This window comes from Mus caroli, unplaced genomic scaffold (assembly GCF_978045245.1).
Source record: "Mus caroli unplaced genomic scaffold, Mus_caroli_1 scaffold_7, whole genome shotgun sequence".
NCBI lineage: Eukaryota > Metazoa > Chordata > Mammalia > Rodentia > Muridae > Mus > Mus caroli.
The window spans coordinates 18,877,426-18,905,074 of NW_028227262.1; the positions used below are offsets into that span (position 1 = coordinate 18,877,426).

Sequence of the window (27,649 nt, forward strand, 5' to 3'; positions counted from 1 at the left end):
AGTGCTATTGATCTTCTGGGATTCCTCAGAATATGATGTCTTCAGGGGAAAGAATCAGTAGGTCTTACTTCAAAAGCATGTACTCCACAAAATTGGAAAATCTTAAGGAAATGGAAAATTTTCTAGAAAGATACCAGAGGTAAATGAAGATCAGAAGAAACTACTGAAAAAAAGCATTAAAACCCCTCAAGAAATAAAAGCAGTCATTAAAGGTCTCACAACTAATAAAGCCCAGAGCCAGATGGTTTTAATTCTTCAAGGTAAGGTTTATGGAGATAACCTCCTAACATTCAGTCAGTGAACTTCCTTCCTGGGCATTCCTTCACACAGAAGCTATTTAATTCCTGTTTCACCACAAATAAAAGTATTTGCATTCACATACACCATCAAATAAACCAGTATGAACAAGCAAAGTTTATCTCTCTGAAGACCGTGGGAAGGTGTTCATCTTAATCAGGAGACTAAATCTCCAGAAGAAAATGAATTCTCCTACAGCCTGTCTCGACTGCAGGTGCTAACTCAGAATAGGACCAGTTCTGCACCTCCCAAGCTGTGCCTATTCCTTCTTGCCTGGCATGTGGACACCATGAAGGTAAATGGGGACCAGGAATCAATACATTTTTGACAAACCACTCTGTTTCCCTTACTTTTCTGGCAAAGGAATACATAGACTGAGGACCACTATTAAAGACTTCATTCTGCTTCACCTGAGCTGAGGGCTGGCTGTACACTAGGTATTCCCCAGGACTGAGGCACTGCTTAGTAGGACAACTGTCACTTAGAAACATAAGAATAAACTCTTATAATGTACATATGTATGTCTACTTTCCATTTCAAGGTATTGTAGTTTATAAACACTAAGGTTTATGCTCATTTCTGACATGGTAGAAAGTTTCATTGATCTTCTTTATAAGTAGTATCTATTTTTCTTGAAAAATCTAATAGATATAAAAGCAAATTTGATCATATCTTAACCATCACCTCCTTGCCCCCTCAAACTTTCCCTGCATGTGCCCTAACATGTTCTACCCTAAACCATGTTTTATTAATTAGTAATGTTCAAAGGTCCATGTTTGTAGGGCATGTCCTGGAGCAAGGAAAACTACCAATGACCAGACCCTCAAAAATAATTAATCTCTATTTGCAACAAGTGTAACCTAACAATAGTGATTCATTAAGGGCAGAGGTTCCTCCCCATCTATGCAGGAATTTAGCAGTCTTGATCTTGTGTAGTTGCATATATGTAACCACAGCTGCTGTGTTGTCTGTCCTGTGTGACATAGCTTTGTCATGTCCACATATGATCATGTCACAGAGCTTTTCTGAAACACTTGGCCCTTATATTCTTGCTACTTCCTCGTCCCTGCTATTCCTTGATTCTTGCTGGTTGTTTTTGGGGAAGAGGTTTATGACAATGGCCCTATAGGGCTGGGAACATATTCTGTTTCCATTTGGACTATGACCCACCCTGCTGCTTGGTACTGACTACTTCCCATTATAAAATGAAGATTTTTGACCAAGTTTGAGTGTATCCAGTTATGGTATTTGGAATATGTTTGACCTTGGAAGTGGATTTTTAGGAGTTTTGGTAATTTTGTAGGTGTGCCCTGGTTGGAGCAAGTATGTCAGTGTGAGAGTAGGCTTTGAAACCCTTTAACTAGCCAAGGGGAAACCAAATTTCCCCTGACTGCCTTTGGATCAAATTACTACTCACAGCTACTGAACCTTAGTCTGTATAGGAATCAGCATCATTTTCTTTCACAAATGTATTGAATGAAATTTTAATTATTAGTTAATATTTGACCAGGTTCTTGTTCAAAATCCAATTCTGGCATGTTTTGTAATAATAGTCATTCAGATTCCCAAAGCCTTATCACCTGTGTTTACCCCCAAATACTGAGTTCATAAGTATGTATCACCTTTCCTTTAATTTATTTTCTACTCAACTTTTAAGATTCCTTTTTTACCAGAAGTTAAGTGTGGTGCCTAATACACTAAACAGTATAGATTGCAGTTGAGTTGAATGCAGGGAAGATATTCAATCACCATGTTTCAATGCAGACCTGATAGCCCTGATGAACAGAACTCAAAATTAAGAGTCAATATAGTAATCACAACTGTATTTTGAAATTATCCTACACACTTCATATTTCTCTTTAAAATCAGGCATCTAAGACTTTGGACATTGTCCTGGGATGTCACAGACATTTATTTCTTCCTTTTTGTCTGTCATCATTGCACAAAGTATCTCAGAAAATAACATCAATATAAAATGATCACTTATTGTTTCAAATGCTGGAGAAAATTTTGCTTACTGGACAAAACTAGTATTATCAAAAAGATAAGACATTGAGCTGTGCTCAAGAGACAATTTCTATCTTTTGTTTTTAAAATGATTATTATTTTTGTGTGGATGTATGTGCATATATATATATATATAATTAATTCTATATTATATAGAATTAATTATATATAGAATTATATATATAGAATTATTATATATAGAATTATATATATAGAATTATTATATATAGAATTATATTATATAATTAATTCTATATTATATACATAATTGTCAATTCAATTTGTTTCATAACTCATGACCTATAACAATATAAGCTTCAAATTTTAATAACTTTCTATTTGATTCTTTGTTTATAGTGATTAAATGGAAATTAAATCACTATAGAAAATGGGAGACAGTATACATTTCAGTGTGACAGGTCTTTTCGATGATGACTGTGGTAAAAGACATCCTTGTATCTGTGAAAAGAGAATGGACTAAGTCCCTGCATCCATGTGCAGTACGAAGGAAAGGTAAAAATGAAATATCATCTTTCTTTGTTTCATGTGATGATTTGTGACTAGTAACCAACTAGAAGTTTTAATCATAGGTCTCAGTCTCCTGTGTGAACAGAGACATGAGCTATTGAGGGAAAAATTATTCTTCTGAAATCTGGGTTAAAACAGGGGAAGTCATCTTCTTTCCTGGCACACAGAGCAGCTTGTGTCTGGAGAATGGTCGCCCTTTGCTCCAACACCCTGAGGATTCAGTTTTTTTTTTTTTTCTGAATGATACACAGAACCATATAGAGAACTCTATAAATAGGAAACACACAGTAATATCACTAGGATATATTTATATCCCAGGGCTTTGACTGCACAATTAATAACTAATTTGTAGTTGTGGGAGTCTGTTTGTTGGTTAGTTACTATTTGTTGTTTCTTGATTGTAGATAAATTTATCTTTAGAAAAAGGCTTTTGTTTGACGTCAAATACAATTTCAGACTTCATGAGTGGTTGTCAGGCTAGTTAAAAAATTCATAGAATCTGACATATTCCAAATATGTTTTCATTCTTTCTCTGTCTCTCTATGATACATTTGATGATAAATTGAAACTACATAGATATAGTAAAATATATTGAGGCCAGCTGGACATGGTGGCTCCAGAATTATAAACCTTCTACATACATGAATTTGAGGGCTGCCTAGGCTATATGGTACATTTGAACATCATTGGCTATAGAGTGAGACTGTCTCATGAAGCCTGATAATGATGGTAGTAATAATAAGAATATAGTTTACATATCATTTGAGTTCTTTTGTGATTGTGTTACCTCACTCAAGATGATGTCCTCCAGGTCCAACCATTTGCCTAGGAATTTCATAAATTCATTCTTTTTAATAGCTGAGTAGTACTCCATTGTGTAAATGTACCACAATTTTTGTATCCATTCCTCTGTTGAGGGGCATCTGGGTTCTTTCCAGCTTCTGGCTATTATAAGTAAGGCTGCTATGAACATAGTGGAGCATGTGTCCTTCTTACCAGTTGGGACATCACAAAGGGATTCAAATGATATGTACTCACTGATAAGTGGATATTAGCCCAGAAACTTAGCATACCCAAGATATAAGAGACAATTTGTAAAACATATGAAACTGAAGAAGAACGAAGACCAAAGTGTGGACACTTTGCACCTTCTTAGAATTGGAAACAATACCTTCCGGCCGGAAGAAAGGGGTCTGTGTGGAGAGGGAGTGCCTAGCCTGAGCATCGGCAGCAGACATCCTGTTTCCCGGACCCCACCGAGTGTATTCTGCACAAGTGAGAGTACGGAATACAGAAGCTAAAAGCTTCTGGGACGTTGGGAGCCACAGAGCTTCTAAGGCAGCCCCCTTTTCGAGCCCCAGACAGCTGGCCCCTTTTCTGGCCAGTGGTTAGGGATCCGACTGGCCCAGGAATGCTTTGCCTGTGTATCGGCAGAAGACATCTTGGTTCCAGGACCCCGCCGAGTGTATTCTGCACAGGCCCCAGACATCTGGCCACCTACTGGACAGAGGAAAGGGGTCTGAGCGGAGAGGGAGAGCTTTGCCTGAGCATCAGCAACAGAAATCTTGGTTCTGGGACCCCGCCCAGTGTATTCTGCACAGCCCCAGAGATTACCAGATGGTAAAAGGCAAATGCAAGAATCCTACTAACAGAAATCAAGACCACTCACCATCATCAGAACACAGCACTCCCACCCCACCTAGTCCTGGGCACCCCAACAAAACCGAAAAGCTAGACCCAGATTTAAAAGCGTATCTCATGATGATGGTAGAGGACATCAAGAAGGACTTTAATAACTCACTTAAAGAAATACAGGAGAACATTGCTAAAGAGTTACAAGTCCTTAAAGAAAAACAGGAAAACACAACCAAACACATAGAAGTCCTCAAAGAAAAACAGGAAAACACATCCAAATAGGTGATGGAAATGAGCAAAACTATACTAGACCTAAAAAGGTAAGTAGACACAATAAAGAAAATCCAAAGTGAGGCAACGCTGGAGATAGAAACCCTAGGAAAGAAATCTGGAACCATAGATGCGAGGATCAGCAACAGAATACAAGAGATGGAAGAGAGAATCTCAGGTGCAGAAGATTCCATAGAGAACTTCAGCACAACAATCAAAGAAAATACAAAACGCAAAAGGATCCTATCTCAAAACATCCAGGAAATCCAGGACACAATGAGAAGACCAAACGTACGGATAATAGGAGTTGATGAGACAGAAGATTTTCAACTTAAAGGGCCAGCAAATATCTTCAACAAAATTTTAGAAGAAAACTTCCCAAACCTAAAGAAAGAGATGCCCATGATCATACAAGAAGCTTATAGAACTCCAAATAGACTGGACCAGAAAAGAAATTCCTCCTGACACATAATAATCAGAACAACAAATGCACTAAATAAAGATAGAATATTAAAAGCAGCAAGGGAGAAAGGTCAAGTAACATATAAAGGCAGACCTATCAGCATTACACCAGACTTTTCACCAGAGACTATGAAAGCCAAAAGAGCCTGGGCAGATGTTCTTTTAAGAACACAAATGCCAGCCCAGGCTACTATACCTGGCCAAACTCGCAATTACCATAGATGTAGAAACCAAAGTATTCCAGGACAAAACCAAATTCACACATTATCTTTCCACGAATCCAGCCCTTCAAAGGATAATAACAGAAAAAAAAAAAAAAACCAATACAAGGAAGGAAATCACGCCCTAGAAAAAGCAAGAAAGTAATCCCTCAACAAACCAAAAAGATGACAGCCACAAGAACAGAATGCCAACTCTAACAACAAATATGAAAGGAAGCAACAATTACTTTACTTTAATATCTCTTAATATCAATGGACTCAATTCCCCAATAAAAAGACATAGACTAACAGACTGGCTAGACAAACAGGACCCAACATTCTGCTGCTTACAGGAAACCCATCTCAGGGAAAAAGACAGACACTACCTCAGAGTAAAAGGCTAGAAAACAATTTTCCAAGCAAATGGCCTGAAGAAACAAGCTGGAGTAGCAATTCTAATATCAAATAAAATCGACTTCCAACCCAAAGTTATCAAAAAAGACAAGGAGGGACACTTCATACTCATCAAAGGTAAAATCCTCCAAGAGCTACTCTCAATTCTGAATATCTATGTTCCAAATGCAAAGGCAGCCACATTCATTAAAGACACTTTAGTAAAGCTCAAAGCACACATTGCACCTCACACAATAATAGTGGGCAACTTCAACACACCACTATCATCAATGGACAGATCGTGGAAACAGAAACTAAACAGGGACACAGTGAAACTAACAGAAGTTATGAGACAAATGGACTTAACAGATATCTACAGAACATTTTATCCTAAAACAAAAGAATATACCTTCTTCTCAGCACCTCACGGGACCTTCTCCAAAATTGACCATATAATTGGTCACAAAACAGGCCTCAACAGATACAAAAAATATTAAAATTGTCCCATGCAGCCTATCAGACCACCATGGACTAAGAATGATCTTCAGTAACGACATAAATAATGGAAAGCCAACATTGGCATGGAAACTGAACAACACTCTTCTCAATGACACCTTGGTCAAAGTAGAAATAAAGAAAGAAATTAAAGACTTTTTAGAATTTAATGAAAATGAAGCCACAACATACCCAAACCTATGGGACACAATGAAAGCATTTCTAAGAGGGAAACTCATAGCTCTGAGTGCCTACAAAAAGAAACTGGAGAAAGCACACACTAGCAGCTTGACAACACATCTAAAAGCTCTAGAAAAATAAGAAGAAAATTCACCCAAGTGGAGTAGACTGCAGGAAATAATCAAACTCAGGGGTGAAATCAACCAAGTGGAAACAAGAAGAACTATTCAAAGAATTAACCAAATGTGGAGTTGGTTCGTTGAGAAAATCAACAAGATAGATAAACCCTTAGCTAGACTCACTAGAGGGCACAGGGACAACATCCTAATTAACAAAATCAGAAATCAAAAGGGAGACATAACAACAGATCCTGAAGAAATCCAAAACACCATCAGACCCTTCTACAAAAGGCTATACTCAACAAAACTGGAAAACCTGGATGAAATGGACAAATATCTAGACTGATACCAGGTACCAAAGTTAAATGAGGATCAAGTTAACAATCTAAACAGTCCCATATCCCCTAAAGAAATAGAAACAGTCATTAATAGTCTCCCAGTCAAAAAAAGCCCAGGACCAGATGGGTTTAGTGTAGAGTTCTATCAGAACTTCTAAGAAGATCTAATTACAGTTCTGCACAAACTATTCCACAAAATAGAAGTAGAAGGAACTCTACCCAACTCATTCTATAAAGCCACAATTACTCTGATAATTAAACCACAGAAAGATACAACAAAGAAAAAGAACTTCAGACCAATTTCCCGTATGAATATAGATGCAAAAATCCTCAATAAAATTCTTGCTAACCGAATCCAAGAACACATTAAAGCAATGATCCACCCTGACCAAGTAGGTTTTATTCCAGGGATGCAGGGATGATTTAATATATGGAAATCCATCAACGTAATCCATTATATAAACAAACTCAAAGACAAAAACCACATGATCATCTCATTAGTTGAGGAAAAATCATTCGACAAGATCCAACACTCATTCATGATAAAAGTCTTGGAAAGATCTGGAATCCAAGGCCCATACCTAAACATAATAAAAGCAATCTACAACAAACCAGTAGCCAACATCAAGGTAAATGGTGAGAAGCTTGAAGCAATCCCTCTAAAATCAGGGACTAGACAAGGCTGTCTACTTTCTCCATACCTATTCAACATTGTACTTGAAGTCCTAGCCAGAGCAATTCAACAACAAAAGGAGATCAAGGGGATACAAATTGGAAAAGATGAAGTCAAAATATCACTTTTTGCAGATGATATGATAGTATATATAAGTGACCCTAAAAATTCCACCAGAGAACTCCTAAACCTGATAAAGAGCTTCGGTGAAGTAGCTGGATATAAAATTATCTCAAACAAGTCAATGGCCTTTCTCTACACAAAGAATAAACAGGCTGAGAAAGAAATTAGGGAAACAACACCCTTCTCAATAGTCACAAATAATATAAAATATCTTGGCGTGAATCTAACTAAGGAAGTGAAAGATCAGTATGATAAAAACTTCAAGTCTCTGAAGAAAGAAATTAAAGAAGATCTCAGAAGATGGAAAGATCTCCCGTGCTCATGGATTGGCAGGATCAAAATTGTAAAGATGGCTATCTTGCCAAAAGCAATCTACAGATTCAATGCAATCCCCATCAAAATTCCAACTCAATTCTTCAATGAATTAGAAAGAGCAATCTGCAAATTCATCTGGAATAACAAAAGACCTAGGATAGCAAAAACTCTTCTCAAGGATAAAAGAACCTCTGGTGGAATCACCATGCCTGACCTAAAGCTTTACTACAGAGCAATTGTGATAAAAACTGTATGGTACTGGTACAGTGACAGACAAGTAGACCAATGGAATAGAATTGAAGACCCCAGAAATGAACCCACACAGCTACGGTTACTGGATCTTCGACAAGGGAGCTAAAACCTTCCAGTGGAAGAAAGACAGCATTTTCAACAAATGGTGCTGGCACAACGGGTTGTTTTCATGTAGAAGAATGTGAATTGATCCATTCCTATCTCCTTGTACTAAGGTCAAATCTAAGTGGATCAAGGAACTTCACATAAAACCAGAGACTCTGAAACTTATAGAGGAGTAAGTGGGGTAAAGCCTTGAAGATATGGGGACAGGGGAAAAATTCCTGAACAGAACAGCAATGGCTTGCACGGTGAGATCAAGAATTGATAAATGGGACCTCATGAAACTGCAAAGCTTCTGCAAGGCAAAAGCACTGTCAATAAGACAAAAAGACCACCAACAGATTGGGAACGGACCTTTACCTATCCTAAATCAGATAGGGGACTAATATCCAATATATATAAAGAACTCAAGAAGGTGGACTCCAGAAAGTCAAATAACCCCATTAAAAAATGGGGCTCAGAACTGAACAAAGAATTCTTACCTGAGGAATACCGAATGGCTGAGAAGCACCTGAAAAAATGTTCAACATCCTTAGTCATCAGGGAAATGCAAATCAAAACAACCCTGAGATTCCACCTCACACCAGTCAGAATGGCTAAGATCAAAAATTCAGGTGACAGCAGATGCTGGCGAGGATGTGGAGAAAGAGGAACACTCCTCCATTGTTGTTGGGATTGCAAGCTTGTACAACCACTCTGGAAATCAGTCTGGCGGTTCCTCAGAAAACTGGACATAGTACTACCGGAGGATCCAGCAATACCTCTCCTGGGCATATATCCAGAAGATGTCCCAACCAGTAAGAAGGACACATGTTCCACTATGTTCATAGCAGCCTTATTTATAATAGCCAGAAGCTGGAAAGAACCCAGATGCCCCTCAACAGAGGAATGGATACAGAAATTGTGGTACATTTACACAATGGAGCAATACTCAGCTATAAAAACAATGAATTTATGAAATTCCTAGCCAAATGGATGTACCTGGAGGGCATAATCTTGAGTGAGGTAACACAATCACAAAGGAACTCACACAATATGTATTCACTGATAAGTGGATATTAGCCCAAAACTTAGGATACCCAAGATATAAGATACAATTTGCTGAACGCATGAAACTCAAGAAGAATGAAGACCAAAGTGTGGACAATATGCGCCTTCTCAGAATTGGGAACAAAACACCCATGGAAGTAGTTACAGAGACAAAGTTTCGAGCTGTGATGAAAGGATGGACCATCTAGAGACTGCCATATCCAGGGATCCATCCCATAATCAGCTTCCAAACGCTGACACCATTGCATACACTAGCAAGATTTTGCTGAAAGGACCCAAATATAGCTGTCTCTTGTGAGACTATGCGGGGCCTAGCAAACACAGGAGTGGATGCTCACAAGCAGCTATTGGATGTATCACAGGGCTCCCAATTGAGAAGCTAGAGAAAGTACCCAAGGAGCTAAAGGGATCTGCAACCGTATAGTTGGAACAACATGATGAACTAACCAGTACCCCGGAGCTCTTGTCTCTAGCTGCATATGTATCGAAAGATGGCCTAGTCGGCCATCACTGGAAAGAGAGGCCCATTGGACTTGCAAACTTTATATGCCCCAATATAGGGGAATGCCAGGGCCAAAGGAATGGGAATGGGTGGGTAGGGAAGTGGGGGTGGGCGGTATGGGGGACTTTTGGGATAGCATTGGAAATGTAATTGAGGAAAATATGTAATAAAAAATATTTAAAAAAAAAAAAAGAATTCTCACCTGAGGAATACCGAATGGCTGAGAAGCACCTGAAAAAATGTTCAACATCCTTAATCATTATGGAAATGCAAATCAAAACAACCCTGAGATTCCACCTCACACCAGTAAGAATGGCTAAGATCAAAAATTCAGGTGACAGCAGATGCTGGCGAGGATGTTAGAGAAAGAGGAACACTCCTCCATTGTTGGTGGGATTGCAAGCTTGTACAAACACTCTGGAAATCAGTCTGGTGGTTCCTTAGAAAATTGGATATAGAACTACCGGAGGATCCAGCAATACCTCTCCTGGGCATATATCCAGAAGATGTTCCAACTGGTAAGAAAGACACATGCTCCACTATGTTCATAGCAGCCTTATTTATAATAGCCAGAAGCTGGAAAGAACCCAGATGCCCCTCAACAGAGGAATGGATACAGAAAATGTGGTACATTTACAAAATGGAGTACTACTCAGCTATTAAAAAGAATGAATTTATGAAATTCCTAGGCAAATGGATGTACCTGGAGGGCATCATCCTGAGTGAGGTAACACAATCACAAAAGAACTCAAATGATATGTACTCACTGATAAGTGGATATTAGCCCAAAACTTAGGATACCCAAGATATATAATACAATCTGCTAAACACATGAAACTCAAGAAGAATGAAGACCAAAGTGGGGTCACTGTACCCCTTCTTAAAATTGGGAACAAAACATCCATGGAAGGAGTTACAGAAACAAAGATTGGAGCTGTGACGAAAGGATGGACCATCTAGAGACTGCCATACCCAGGGATCCATCCCATAATCAGCTTCCAAACGCTGACACCATTGCATACACTAGCAAGATTTTGCTGAAAGGACCCTGATATAGCTATCTCTTGTGAGACTATGCTGGGGCCTAGCAAACCAGAAGTGGATGCTCACAGTCAGCTAGTGGATGGATCACAGGGCTCTCAATGGAGGAGCTGGAGAAAGTACCCAAGGAGCTAAAGGGAACTGCAACCCTATAGGTGGTACAACATTATGACCCAAGCAAGTAGATATTTGTAGTCTTGTAATAAATATTAGTATGACCTACTTCAGAGTGTAGTATATTCTGTAGAGATTAGTATTTGACTGAATTTTCTCTGTATATGCTCTACTAATATTGATGTTATTAGCTAGCTCATAATTTTTCACAAGTCAGTGAATCATTTTTTTATTAATCAGCACTTTCCTGTTATACTAATATCCATAATATTCCTCCATTCACATGTGAGCATATCATATGATTCCAAGTTTTACAATTTTGAATGAAGTTGTCATGCCAATGTATTTGTTGCTTTGTGAAATATATTTTATATATTTATGTTCTATCTATCTATCATTTCAAACAATCTATCTATCTATCTATCTATCTATCTATCTATCTATCTATCTATCATCTATCTATTTGGGTAAACATCAACAATATGATATTTGTTTTCCAGTCTTGTATCTCCATCCTTTGAGAATGTGAGCTTATAGAAGCCATTTCTTCACAAATTACCCAATATTATGTATTTTATTACAATAACATGTAACTGGATACTATTCTTTAGATAAACTGAAATTGCATCTGCCTAACTTTTCAATATTTCGTCTCTACTCATAGACAAATGCATTCACCATTGATTAACTGTTAAATGTACTTCTACCTGTGGAGATACCACATTTGATCTTGGTATATTTCTTATCTATTTTATATAGCTTTCTCTGCTTGGAAGATGTGTTTATACAAAATTACTTAGTATTTGACAGTTTCCCAAATGCATTTAATACATTAGGGTCATACTTATCTCCCTGAATCTTAACCCTGCGTACACCATTGACCCTATGCCTGTGAAATCATCATCCCTCTATCATGACTTTTTTGTGGTTTCGGTTTTGTTTTGTGACCCACTGGACTTAACCTTGGTCACTCAAAGGTGCATGGTTTATAGCGTATTAACTGGATTTAGAGTAGCTCAAGAGAGGTTACATAACTGGAGACAGTGATTTCCTCTCCTCCAAATGCCACAGAGAGACAGTAGCTTCTTTGCAATACTTCTTGTGCAGTCTTATTAGCTGGTCCTATCTATGAATGAGAGCCTATAAGATCACTATTGTGCACACTCTAAGCAAAAAACCAATGATGCTATAACTTGATGAGTGGCATCTCCATGCCATATATAGCATATCCCTACAAGTGTATTGTGACATTCCTTCCTTCTTCCTAAGCACTTGGACTATATATTTAATGGATGTTTGCATTTATATGTGAACGCATAATTTTGTAATTTTCTCTCTTACTCCTATTGAAATTTAAATCATTTCAAATTGTTTTGTGACAGAGTCTTATACTGTTCCTTTTACTGTCCTGGAACTTACTATGTATCCCAAGCTATACAGGAAATATTATTTTAATAATTATTTTTATTTCTTTATTTACATTTCAAATGCTATCTCCTTTCCTAGTTTCCCCTCCAAAACCTCACTCACCCTTTTCCCTCCTCCTTGCCCTGCTCAAAAACCCACCCACTTGTGCTTCCTGGCCCTGGCATTCCTCTATACATGGACATAGAACCTTCATAGGACCAAGGACCTCTCCTCCCAGTGATGACCAACTGGACCAGTCTCTGATACATATGTATCTGGAGCCATGAGTCCTAACATGTGTACTCATTGGTTAGTGGTTTAGTCCCTGAGAGCTCTGGGAGTACTGTTTAGTTCATATTATTATTCATCCTAAGAGGCTACAAGGCCTTCAACTCCTTTCTCTACCTCCTTCATTGGGAACAGGTGCTCAGTCCAATGAATGGCTTTAAGCATTCACATCTGTATTTTTCAGGAGCTGGCAGAGCCTCTCAGGAGTCAGCTATATTTGGCTCCTCTCAGCAAGCACTTGTTGGCATACACAATAGTGTCTGGGTTTGTTGAGTGTATATGGGATGGATTCCCATGTAAGGCAGTCTCTGGATGGTCATTCCTTCAGTCTCTAGCCCATACTTTGTCTCTGTAATTCCTTCCATGGGTATTTTCCCTCTTCTAAGTAGGATCAAAGGATCCATAATATGGTATTCCTCCTTCTTGGGTGTCATGTGAATTGTATATTGGGTATTTCAGCTTCAGGGCTAATATCCACTGATCTGTGAGTGCATATCATATTTATTTTTTTGTGATTGGGTTACTTCAAAAAATTTTATCCTTCAGATCCACCCTTTTGCCTAAGAATTTTATAAATTCATTGTTTTTAATAGCTGAGTAGTACTGCATTGTTTAAATGTACCACATTTTCTGTATCCATTCCTCAGTTGAGTGACATATGGGTTCTTTCCAGCTTCTGGATATTAAAAATAAGACAGCTATGAACACAGTGGAGCGTGTGTCCTTGTTATATGTTGGAACAGCTTCTGGGTATATTCCCAGAAGTGGTATTTCTCAGTCCTCAGGTAGTACTATGTCCACTTTTATCAGGAACCATCAAAGTGATTTCCAGAGTGGTTGTACCAGCTTGCAATCCCATCAAAATTTGAGGAGTATTTTTCTTTCTCCAGATATATGCCAGCATCTGCTGTCACCTGAGTTTTTTCTCTTAGCCATTCTGATTGGTGTGATGTGGAATTTCAGTGTTGTTTTGATTTACATATTCCTCATGACTAAGGATGCTGAACATTTATTTCTTTAGTTTTTTCTCAGCCATCCGATATTCCTCAGTGGAGAATTCTTTGTTTAGCTCATTATCACATTTTAAATAGAGTTATTGGATTCTCTGGACTCTAACTTCTTCAGTTCATTGTGTATACTGGGTATTAGTCCTCTAATAGTCTGTTAAATAGCAAATGTGAAATAAAATAAGCCATCCCCTCTGATGTTTTTTTGGTTCAGTGTCCAGGATGAGACATAGACCTCAAGTAAGGGAGACACCCAAGAATCAATGAAGGTAGCTTTAGATGTTCCACGCCATATTGGATACATGGAAACTAAACAGGCCGATTAGGGATATTTGTGTTCAAACTAGTAATTCTAAGACAACATATATAAGGTTTTATTAGTTCTGTATTGCTATAAGTTTAACAACAGTTGAATCAAAATGGAGAGAGGAGGACACAATTATTTTCTTGGATCTCATGGCTGGTGTCTCAACACTTGGAGTAGTTTTACAATCACTGTCACTCCCTGGGGGACTGACAATCCAGTAGTTGTTTGGTCAACAATGGTTTGACACTCAGTAATCCTAGAGTGGCATGGAAAAACTTTAATGTTCCCAGGGAGCAGCTGTTTCTTCACCCATGTTGTATGCTTGGAAATGCTTGCACTAACATCAGCTGCTTCAACTTTGTAGTGATTTGAAATGAAAAGCAACCATAAAATATGTCGTTAGACTAAAAAATCACTTAGATGTTAAATGTGGGTGTGTTTTGTTTTCAAATCTGGGTGCTATTTAAGAGTAGCTACTAGGAATATGTCTACTCCATACTGTTATCAAGACTATGCATGATATCTGAGATTATTTGAAAATTGTGCTATTAGTCTCCTATATCTTAGTTAAAATGAGTGAGAGCTGTTTGTCACAAAGACTGAGGTATAAGTTAAACCTCAGGCAGGTTTTCAACTTTTAATAGTGTGATCCCTAGGCTTATTAGATAATGACCTAGCATAAAACTTCTCATCAAATTAAGAAAAAAATACACATTCAAAACTACAAGTGATACAAAAGCCAGATATGATAGATCACCCTGTCATCTCAGAGTTCACAAGTTTGTTGGAATAAGATCATGTGTTTCTGGGCAGTCTCAACTGCATTGTCATCCTGAACTACAGCAGACCATACACCAGGAAAAAGAGATAAATGTAAGAAAATGAGTGCTTTAAGGCAGATGAGCTGATCCTGAAGACTCCACAGAGGATGCAGTAGAGCTGGATTAAAGTCTGCTCTGAAGTATGACACAGTGAGAGAAAAGGGAATGAAGAGCAAAGGTCTTATGGATTGTTGCCCTACTGTCTTCTCCAAAAGTGAATAATCGTATCCCTGGATATTAAAGAGTCCTGATATCCACAAGAAACATTTTTGTGGGACCCTCTTATCATGTTTATTACATTCCTGATCACTTTCTTCATTTCCTTGCTATCAGTGCTTGAGCCACCCCAGGGTTATGTGTGTTGGCATATAAGGCAGAGTGTTAAAATTGCTGTGAGTATAAATGCACAGGGTGGATACAAGCACAGGAAATCTCAAAATAGAGCTGTTTGTGGTTTTCCTAAGACATGTGAAGTTTACCATATTTCATGGTGTAAATGTTGCACCTTAAAAGACAGATGCACCAAGAGGTGGGATACTGGCCAGGATAAACAAGTCCTCCCAATCAAGCAAGTGATCATCCCTTTCCTGTGGGATGGTGACAACAACAGGTTTTCCACATCTCATCCTGGGACAGGAAGAGCAGCTTGCAGCTGTACAATGATAGCACTACAGTCCAAGGGTCTGACTGGAAGGTTTGAATGTGGGATTAATATTGTGTCTGTCTCAACATAAAGGATTGGGCAATTGTGGTTTCACAACTAAAGTCTTGTACCATAAAACCAGGAAATAAATATGTATGCATACATATGCATATATATGTATATCTGTATATGTATTTTTTGTGTTTAGGTTTTGTTTTGTTTGTTGTTTGCTTTTTTCACAAAAAAAAATGAATTTAGAAGACAGAACTTAAGAAAACAAAAATGTTTACTCCTTTCTCACTCCTCTGTTTTATTAGTCGGTCATGTGAGTGTGCTACTTCCTGTATTATGCTGCACTTTGGTGAAGGAAACAAAAATGGACTGTCACTCAATTTCACTACAACTGCTGTCAGTATATCTGTCTATGATAAATGTGTTCCTTAGCAGTTTACATTCATCTATAAATTCAGAGCTGAGTTGTACAGAGCTTAGAGGAAGCTGCTACTCTTTGCCTGTGCAGTTTTGGTCACAGTCTTATATCTGTTTAAAAAAACAAAGATACAAACAAACAAAGAAACAACCTCTCTGTTCAGTTTCTATTAACTACCCTCCTTCTTCATTGAGCACACTAGAAGGTATCTATGTTCCTAACTATGCTGTAGTCACAGTAATGAACAAACAGCTCTGAAGTTTGTGCTCATAGTGTTTACATGTTAGAGAAGACAAACAATATGCTTAAAGCACAAAAAAATGTACCCTCTCTATGTGGTTTACGTCCGTGTAAGGATGGGACCATCTCAGCAGAGATAAGCATGCACGATTAATATTTCTGTGTATAGAGTGATATAAACCTCTCAGATGAGGGAGGAGTATGTTCTCTAGAGCAACACTGTTGCAGTGCTGTAGAAGTGTCAGCTTCTCTCTTTTTCTCATATATTGTCCCTGTCCTGTCCTTTAAAACACCTGCACTCTTTGAAATGATCAGGTAGAAAATCTGCCCCATTTTGTGTCTTAGAGTAGGTTCTCCAGACTAGAAGGCTCAAAAAAAAAAAAAAACTTTTCTTGAAATTTATGAGCTTCTGTCTATACTCCTGATTACAATGATTCGAAGCCTAGGAAATAGGTGATACACTCTTGACAATGTGAAAAACACAGGCTTGAAGACTCAGTGTTTTGCTCAGTTTTATAGGCTAAAAAAATTGGAGTGTTGCTCTGCAAATAATAATTTTTCATGTTGAATGCATTTTTCTACCCATTTGCCAGATTATCATTGCACACTTTATTTGAAACTGGGTGTGTTGATTCATACCTTAATCCTAGACCTTGGGAAACAGACTCAGGCAAACCAGGTGCCTATAGAGAGGTGCAGGCCAGCCAGGGTTAAATAGTGAAACACTGTCTCAGACATAACAAAACACAGCAAATGTTCTTTGTGTATCTTATTAAAACTTCAAAGCAACTTTGTAAGGAAATGGACAGCCTAATTTGTGTGGTCATAGAACTTTTGAATGATGGGACTTACAAGAAAGTCACAAGAGCGTGGGTTGGTGTTTCCACTCCTGTCTATTTAATTCACAGACTCCTGGCTTGTGGGAAGACAAGGCCCAGGCCCTTCTAAGTTATCATTGTATGCATATCCTGTGCAGGTGTTAATGATGTATTTGAAGCATAGGCTCAGTGTGGATATACAGTGTCCTTAAATAAGTTGGCTGACTTCTTCAGAGTCTTTCATGTGGAAAGACCTCACAGGGAATGTGCAACCACTTTTGTCAATACTGCTACTACAACCACTTTTGTCAACACTGCTGCTACTCCTTTCCCACATTCTCTAAGGGTATGTGTGTGTGTGTGTGTGTGTGTGTGTGTGTGTGTGTGTGTGCATACTTATATCTTTCTCTCTTTTCCAGGGGATTACCCCTAGGAAAGGGGATAGAGAAAAATAGACTACCTGAAGGTATTATGGAAGCATCCACACTGTTCTAAAGAATCTTTTATTACACTTTTGAGATAAGTTAAAATCTGTCATCTGTTTCATGGGGACCTTGGATGCATGATAATGGCAGACTTTAAAGTTGACTCAGAGATATTTGGTTTAAAGGCCCAAAAACTGGACTCTTGAAATATCTCAAAGTGTAAAAACACTGGTCACGCAAAACCTAATGATATCCCCAATTTTGATCCACGGAATACTTGGTAGAAGACAAGAACTAGCTCCCCATATCTCCCTAAAGTTGTCCTCTGACCACCATGTGCACTACATGGCAAGTATGCACTCAATCTCTATTTCCCAATAAACACACACACACACACACACACACACACACACACATCAGTATTAAGAGGCAGGCTTGTCAGTGCATCTTCAGTTCCTTTTATAGTCTCAAACCATCTGCCTTTTCCCAGTGCTTGGATAATCACTGTCACTTGATTTGAAGAACAATTTAAACTGTTTCATCAAAAACAAGCCAGCATTCAGAAAAACTACAATCAAATGAAAGTGCAGTTTAGTGAGAGACTTATATATTTTTTCATGGGAACAGACTATTGAAATCAAATAGTCTTTTACCTTGTCTCTTTATTCTATTAATATAATCATTGTTTTTGTTACCATCATTTGTATTATTATTTTTAATTATTATTTTATCGTTATTATCATTATTGTACGATGTATGGTTAAAGCTTTGTATATGACAAGCATGGCCCTACACTGAACTGCTCCCTCAATCCCAGTGAAGTGTCTGAAGTACTCAGTATGTGCAGCCTTACTAGTAATATGCACAGCAAGAGCTTTGAATAGAGGATTATTGTTGCAGAAACCAGCTTTCACCTTATATGGAATAAAAGTATATTCTGGAAAAATTTTGAGTGATCACATCTCCATGTTTCAATGTGGAAGCAGTTTCATGTAGTTTTGAAGTTTTAAAGAACCCAGGTAGTCATAAATCCAGCCAGTTTTAGCATACATTGGTGAATACATCAGAGAGGAGGTTGCAGCAAGATGGGAGAATCTTTTCTATAGAACATCTGAGGACATTCTTTGCCTTCATGTTGGTGGTAGGTAGTGGTCCAGTAGGTTCATAGATTTCATGAAGGTTTTATCTACCAGTGACAGGATGTTTGTTCTGACACAGGTTACTTATAGGGCTAAACCTAGAATCTGGTAAGACAATTACTTGTTAGATTCACAAAACTACAAGTCCTCCCTTCTTTGGACTTTCAATCTGTCTTTGCTGAAACAGCTTCTTTCCAACAATTTTCATCACAAACCAATGGGCAAAACTCATAGAAGAAAAATCTCCTTATCTACTCTCTAAAAATATCAACTGTGAGTATTTTCACTATTTACCAATAGAATGAAAATAAACTAGATGTTATCTGATATCCTATGTTAGAGTTCTTTAAATGTATATCTCCTTGAATCAGATGACTTCATGGATAAAATGGGTTAGATAATTAATTTATGCTGTACATAAGTAATTAGTAATTGTATACAGCTTTAAATCATGTATATATATATACATATATATATGTATATATATATATATACATATATATATATATGAAATGCTTGTTATTTGTTTATTAACCTGGAATACATTGTTGTCATGGTGTACAGCTATAATTCTAAGACAGAAAAGAGAGAGAACTGAGGAATGTGAGTGTAAGGTCAGCCTATGCTACAAACAAAACAAAACAAAACAAAGAAAAAACCACCAGAACAAAGCAAAACCAAGTCCTGAGTCTGTAGCTCAGGGAAAAAATATTTGCTGAGCATGTTCATTGTCTTATATTTGATTTTCAGCACCATGACAACATCAGCTTCAAAACACTCCATACAGAATGACATTAATGTTCAATTGAAATATTATCTATGATTGAAAATGTAAAAAATTAAAAGGAAGACTTCAGTAGAAATGTGAGTGGTTAAAAGCATTCTTAATATATACTTAGCTGCAATTAGCATAATTAAAAATCAAGGAGTAACTAAAAAATTAGTAACATAAGAGTAAATTTAAAACTGTATATGACAAAATTAACTTATGAACTTCAGTCCTGCTTTTTCCTATTTGTTTTGCTAAAGACAATGTTTTCCCCTCTCTGCAGGCATGTCCATCTTCTCTCTCTTCAAATATAAATTATTCACATTTGTTTTGTCCATCTGATACTATATGTTGTTTCAGATTGCAATAAGCAATTTCCTCTTTTTGCTTTGATGACGAGGAGGGGCAGAAATTCATGAGGTTGAGTATCACTCGGTGGAAATTTAGTTCTGTCTTTCTTTTTGAAACTCGTAGGGGATATAGACCAGAAAACGCCAACTTTTACACAAATTTTCCCTCCACCAGAATCACTTCGGTAGAGACACAGGTAAAAGTAACTGCCTTTTTTTCCTACCAAATGATCAAATGTACTCAAGAGAATTTCAGGGGGTTTGATATGAGATCTGGATGGATGGGGAAGTGCTTTTGGTTGTGTTAGATCAGGTTAACTCTGGCAGCATGTGACAACTCTTATTCTGCACTAATTGTTTTCTTAGGAGTATACTGTGACTTGTGTGCTAAGAAATTAAGGTAGAGGGATCTCTGAAGTTCATTACTCTATAACTGCATCAAATGTTTATATATTATCCATCTGAAAGATGTAATAATAGGATCCAGGTAAAACAGGTCAGTGTGTAAATGTACTTGCTACACAAGGCTGACTGACCACCTAGTTTGATCCCTGGACTTCACATGAAGGTGGAGTGGGAGGACTCACTTAGTAAAATTGTCTTCTGGACATGGGCGCCACAGTTTACCCAGCTGAAGAACAATGATAATAAATAAGAATTTTGAAAAAGAATTCTATAATGGAAGGATGCTTTGTTTGTCAAAGAAAATTGTGAATCAATTCTGAAAACTTCATGAATTGAAAAACTAGATAATAATGCTCACACATGTGCATCTTATATTTATTACCTGCTGGCTCTCAGCACAGTTATTAATGAAAGGGTAATGTCAGTTATAAATACTATTTACAAATAAGTTTATGTCTACTATCAGATGGTATCCATGGATATTAACTAATGTGTACTGCATAGAGGCAAAATTTATTTTCATATAGCCTCCTCTTGCAGCATCATGTGTGTATTTATTATATGTGACATGATCATGTACATGGAATGATGTGAGATTAAAGTTCATATTTTATCCTCTGTACATCTTTCTGTTGCTCCCACACCCTAGCTGGCAATGTCCCTTTATGACCTTTCTGTTTGCTGCAGTTACTAAAAATTACAAAACATTTGTGATGTCTTTGAGCCAGGAGTCTCAGATCAGATAGAACATACCACATTTTTCTTTCTGAGTCTGTTTTATCCAAATCATTAGGAACTTATCCAGTTGAATTCACTTACGAGGTACAACCATCGATAAGAATGTATAGAATATGACTGGTTGAAGAGGTTGGACATCTCAGCTGATTGGGGCTTCAAGCCAATAGATATTTATGTGCCTTGAATCACCTGCAGTATTAATCTTCAATTAAGTTTTGGGAAACTCTGAGAGTCATGTATAAATAAAAAGACTGAAAAATTAATATTTATGTATTATCAAAATGTATAAATAATTCTAAAACAACATTTGTATTTATTCCTAAAATTTTGAGTCGTTATTTGAAATGATTATTTGAACATATTTCAATGATTTTTAGTGGTTTTATGTGGTGAATATTTTGAACAAATAGGTTGTATCAATGGTAGAATGATTTAGTAAAGTTTTAAAATTTTTCATATTTCTTAGCAATAATTGCTATTACCATTAAAAAGATAAACTAACTTAACAGAAATCTACAATGAGTTCTTACCTGTGATGGAAATTGGGATCCGTCCATGTCAGGGTGTTTGGATTATTAAGTGAGTTAGTCAGGCTCTACCATTTTTAATCTCTCTGTATCATCATATCCAGGTATGTTCCCATAGGAGAACATTCTAACATTTTTCTTAGAATTCACTGAAATCCCTATTTTGCAGAGAACATACTTCATGTACTCCCACGAGTAGTGAGCCGGAGGTCACTTACTCAACTGTGAGACTTCATAAGTCTTCAGGGTTGCAGACACTAGTAAGGCATGAGGAGACTCAAAGGCCCAGAGAAGCTGGCTACAGAAGTAAGTGTTTTAAGTATCTAATATCACATCTATGTTTTAAATGCATTTTAAACTTTTAAAAATTAGAAATATTCTTAGTTTCTAGGTAAAACTATATTGATCCATCTCATCGGGGCTTGGTTATGCACAAGGATGGGAGGGAAGAAAAGAGTATGAGTTGAATGGTAATCATATACAAAATTGTTCAAATCTAAGTTTAAATAAAAAGCAATCGGTTGTAAATTTTTAAAAAGAAAGAATAATATATGGCCCCACTTGTACATTTAGTTGTAGCCAGCTACAAAGAAAATCAAATGGGTAGAGAAGAATGATGGAAATATATAAGAAAAAATTTCTTGAGAATCAAGAAGAAATGAAAAAACATTTCTCCCCCTCAAAGGAACTTTTTAAAATATCCCCAACATCTAATGCAACAGGCCAAAACAGTTGTCTATCAGAACAAGAAATCTCCCACTGGAAATCGTTTCAGGTGAAAAAAGAGGAGTTGGAAGGATAGTGGGGAATGGAAATGACTAAACCCCAGTGATAGTTCATGAAAATGTCGAAGACTAATATCATTTATCAAGGAAAAGCAGAAATCTCACTTTTTAATCTTTTTTTTTTTTTTACTCGTTTTACACTATACCATGTGTGCTCCAAGCTGACATCTTTTTCTTCTTCGATGTAGTGGTAACAAAAGGCAGGAGGTTCAGATTCCAAATACCTTACATAAAACAAAATATTACTATTACAGAGAACAAAATCACACATAAATGGACAAAGAGATAGTGACTTTAGGCCCTTTCAAGGATCAGGATGTATCCAGGTCCATAGCAGCTGTGGTTCCCTACCACTTCTCAAGAACATCCATTGCTCTTTCTTTCTCTTCATCTTCAGTTATTGTTCTTTGTGGAGTGCATGTTCCAGTTTGACATCTTGTCTTAGATTATATCTATACCTTTGGTGCCTTCTATAGAATGTACCTTTCTTTATGTAGAACCGGTGAGGGCACATGCCTGCTATCCAGCTCATTCTATGTTGAGTCAGAGGATTCACAATACAAGGTCAAGCCTTAAATAAGTTCAAAATTTTGTGGAATTTCACACACATAGGATTTCTATAATGGGTGAATTTTAGGTAGAAATCTAAAATATTGAGAGCATATTTTCAGTCTATTTGTATCATTCATTTATGCAAAATTTCCCTTTGTTTCCATGCTACAAAATATTATAATTAGTATTGAGATGTGTTCTTTTTTTTTTTTTTAATTTAAGAGTGTTCAGTACTCTGGCAGCTCATTGTGAAAGCTCTTGGAATCCTCTGTTTCGTTCTTCTGGTAATCATTGCAGTGTTGGCAGTAAAGAGTGAGTAATTGAGGGATATGTTTCTTTTCCTTCCGCCTAAAGCTTTACACATGAACTATGCAGCTATACACACTGTCTATGATTCTGCCTATAATCAGGCAATGAGTCAAAAATCTCTCGTGTTATACTATTTTTTACCAACAAAATGGAGTGTTTTGTTCTCTATCTTAATCTGTTGGCTCTGGGGCTGCTGAGAGTACCCCTGTTCTGTCATTTTTGGTCATGTTCCTTCTGAGGACTGTGTGATAGTCTACTTACTGAGCTCAGGTGATTGTGAATCTAATGTAAACATTTTCTGAGAAACACCTGTGCAAAGAATTGATGACTTTCTTTTTCTTTTTTATATTTCTTCAATGATTGAGATCATCTGTACAGAAACATTAAAGTTAAATTTAATTGCATTTCTCTATATTAGCACAGGGAATCACTTTCATGCTAGGCTAAAACATACCTATGCATGTGATATAATTTACTCCTATATGCTCCAAGAAGAATTGTGTGATTTCTTAACGTGTTTTTTAGGTCACATTTTAATAGTGTGTTAAGTATTCACTGAATATTTTACTTAGGTAATTATCTGTAAATTTGTGCTGTAAAATTGAAGTGAACGGAAGTTATTTCCACCATAATTTTATTCAACTTTATTATTTATTTTACAGTAAGCTTTATTTAGAGAAAAAATTGAAGTATCTGTTTCTATAGTGAGTTAATTGAACTGCTAATTTATAAATGTTAAAATACCAATGAAAGTAATGATATGCGTTGGCTGTCCTCATGAAGCTTTTTCTCTAACTTTAATTTCAATATGTATTTCTTATAAGCATTTAGAGTTTATATCTGTGATTAATTTAGTTTTTCAGTGTGGTCAACACAAACAAGAAATCCATGAAACTCTATACCACCACCATAACTGCAGCAACATGCAAAGTGATTTCAAATTAAAGGAAGAAATGTTGACAAATAAGTCTATAAATTCTAGGCCAGGCAATGAACTTCTGGAATCCCTCAAGAGAGAACAGAACAGATGGTACAGTGAAACCAAGACAGATTTAGATTCCTCACGGGAAACAGGTATGTAGCAGAGGAATACTATGAGTACAGAATTGCATGATTATCTATTACTTCTTCTCTGAAGCTTTGAAGTACATCCAGTAGCTTAAGATGCTTGTGATCTTTCAGTTAATCATTTGGGGGTTCCTTACTTCATGTAGTGACATGAAAACTCATAAATTCATATTTGGATTAGGATAATCTTATAGTTTCTAGAAGCCAAGTTCTGTTTGGCACTCCTTCTGCCCCCTAGGGAGGGAATTACAAATCAGTACCCTTGAGAATTTTGATTGTTTTAATCTACAGGATAATCTGAGTTTTCAAATTTGTTGGTGACAGAACATGGAAGTTTTTGGTAAGAGTGTATTTATGAACTTTTTATGTGAAAATGGACTTAGAGAATTTACATGAATGAAGTTATAAGAAGAAATTTTTTTGTTTGTGTATGTGTGTTTCCTGTCTGACATATTTTGGGAGAGCTGGATTGTTTGTAAAATGTGAACCTCCCTGGAACAGACAAGGGAGTTTCAGCACGGTGTGTAAATGTTGCAACTCTATCAGTGACACAGTGAATGAGGCTGGGAAAATGAAAGATTAAGAGTCACAGGAACCTGTCTTAAACTTGCATGTGATTGGTCATTTTTACTGACACAGTTTCTAAATCATCACTAACTTTTTTTTTTCAAGATTTGTAACAAAGAGCTCTTATATATAATCCCACCACTCTGTGACAATAGGATGTGATGATTCTCATTATTTCAGGATTAATATATTTAAAACAGATACATTGTACAAGAAGAAGGAAGACCATAATGTGGATACTTGCTCCTTCTTAGAATGGGGAACAAAATATCCATGAAAGGAGTTACAGACACAAAGTTCAGAGCTGAAACAGTAGAAACGACCATCTATAGACTGCCCCACCTAGGGATCCATTCCATATACAACCACAAACCCAGACAACATTGCATATGCCAGCAATATTTTGCTGACAGGACCCTAATATAGCTCTTTCTTGTGAGACTATGCCAGTGCCTGGCAAATACAGAAGTGGATGCTCACAGTCATCTATTGGATGGAACACAGGTCGCCTAATTAAGGAGCTACAGAAAGTAACCAAGGAGGTAAAGGGGTTGGAAACCCTATAGGAGGATCAACAATATGAACTAACCAGTACCCCACAAAACTGTATCTCTAGCTGCATATGTAGCAGAGGATGGCCTAGTTGGCCATCAGTGGAAGGAGAGGCCCTTGGTCTTGCAAAGATCATATGCCCCAATACAGGGGAATGCCAGGGCCTGGAAGCAGAGTGGGTGGTTTGGGAAGCAGGGAGGGGGGAGGGTATAGGGGACTACATTTGAAATGTAAATAAGAAAATGTCTAATAAAATAAATAAATAATGAATAAATTAAAATTTGTGACAGGAAAAAATAACTACAAAACAATCTTTGAAGTATTCCAGACTCATGGAAAAACTTTTGTGCCATTACTTTAAAATAATTTAATTATCTGTATAGGATAGCAAAATGATTTAATCCCTATGACTGTGAGGTTGAGGGAGGACGATTATAACATTCAGTAATATAAGGACATCCCAGAAATTTCAAGGAAAGCCTGAGCTACACATTGATATCTCTTCACAGAAAAGTAATGGTTAGAAATAAACTTACCAAATAGAGCATGGGCATTCCCATCAACTCTCTAAACAAAACATTCATATTGAGAGGATCTTGCAAAACCAACTGCATACATTTTCATGTATTCAACTCTAAACATTTGGACATGTGGGCACAACACTGATGGAATCAACATAATCAGGAGAACAGTCTTTCATCACCAAAATCTTTCTCATTTGTCTCTTATTTCTCTTAAGGTAAAAGATTTTTTTTAATTTTTTATTAGGTATTTTCCTCATTTACATCTCCAATCCTATCCCAAAAGTACCCCATAACCTCACCCTACTCCCCTACCCACCCACTCCCACTTCCTGGCCCTGGCATTCCCCTGTACTGAGGCATATAAAGTTTGCATGACCAATGGGCCTCTTTTTCCACTGATGGCCAAGTAGGCCATCTTTTGATACATATGCAGCAAAAAAAAAAAAAAAAAAAAAAAGAGCTCCGGGGTACTGGTTAGTTCATATTGCTGTTCCACCTATAGGATTGCAGATCCCTTTAGCTTCTTGGGTAATTTCTCTAGCTCCTCCATTGGGGGCCCTGTGATCCATCCAATAGATGACTGTGAGCATCCACGTCTGTGTTTGCTAGGCCCCAGCATAATCTCACAAGAGACAACTATATCATGGTCCTTTCAGCAAAATCTTGTTAGTGTATGCAATGGTGTAAGCGTTTAGAGCTGATTATGGGATGGATTTCTGGATATGGCAGACTCTAGATGGTACATCCTTTTGTCTCTGCTCCAAACTTTGTCTCTGTAACTCCTTCCATGGGTGTTTTGTTCCCAATTCTAAGAAGGGGCAAAGAGTCCACACTGGCCTTCATTCTTCTTAAGTTTTATGTGTTTTGCAAATTGTATCTTACATCTTGGGTATTCTAAGTTTCTGGGCTAATATCCCATTATCAGTGAGTACATATCATTTGAGTTCTTTTGTGATTGGGTTACCTCACTTAGGATGATGCCCTCCAGGTCCATCCATTTGCCTAGGAATTTCATAAACTCATTCTTTTTAATAGCTGAGTCTTACTCCATTGTGTAAATGTACCACATATTTTGTATCCATTCCTCTGTTGAGGAGCATCTGGGTTCTTTCCAGTTTCTGGCTATTATAAATAAGGCTGTTATGAACATAGTAGAGCATGTGTCTTTGTTACCAGTTGGAACATCTTCTGGATATATGCCCAGGAGAGGTATTGCTGGAAAGTAAAAGAATTTGGCACAGATTTTGGCACAATGCTAAGTGCAGAGAAGTGTGTGGACAAGTATGGGCACAATGCATTACTGCATATCTAGAATTCTGTCAGCAGTTTAACTGCCTCTGAGTAGCAAGTGCTCATTGTCTGCCTCTGACCCCTGGTATCTCACAAGCCTCTGCTTCAAAGAACTTGGTTTTTTAAAAAACCTTATCTGCATGAAATCATATCGTGTGGTCCTTTGTCCAAAGTGTTTCACCTGCATACCATCCTCAAGTTCAGTGATGTTTGTCACATAGGTCAGCATCTTGCTTTTGGGATTGTTGTGAGACACGATGTCCTTCTGAAGCCCAGGATGACTGGGAACTCACAATGTAGAGAAGATTGACATGAAAGTCCTTGTTTAGTCAAGGAAGGACTCAAACTGTTAGTGTCTTTCTCTTTGTAGTTCTCATGTCATAGGCATAAATCATCCTGTTAAACTGATTCATTTTCTTTTAAAGGATAAACAATATTTTTTGTGTGTATGTGCTTCATTTTCTCTAATGATTCATCCATGATTGACACAGGAAATATTTCTAGATCTGTAGTTGTATTAAAAATGTTGCATAGATCATGGGTGTGCAGGGGTGTTTGGACATTATAGAATCTCACTTTCTGAGAACTATAA

At 37.2% G+C, this 27,649-nt stretch overlaps 1 protein-coding gene across 1 annotated transcript in view; it reads left to right on the forward strand.

The window, feature by feature from the left end:
• The first annotated feature begins 2,735 nt into the window (after positions 1-2,735).
• The window catches only part of LOC110288857 (killer cell lectin-like receptor 4), a 69,267-nt gene continuing 44,353 nt past the window's right edge, over positions 2,736-27,649 (forward strand). The window contains exons 1-5 of the mRNA XM_085840856.1: positions 2,736-2,817; positions 20,107-20,140; positions 21,580-21,716; positions 22,970-23,059; positions 23,912-24,130. Of these exons, the coding sequence (XP_085696982.1) occupies positions 2,736-2,817; positions 20,107-20,140; positions 21,580-21,716; positions 22,970-23,059; positions 23,912-24,130 (562 nt within the window). The remainder of the gene's footprint in view (positions 2,818-20,106; positions 20,141-21,579; positions 21,717-22,969; positions 23,060-23,911; positions 24,131-27,649) is intronic.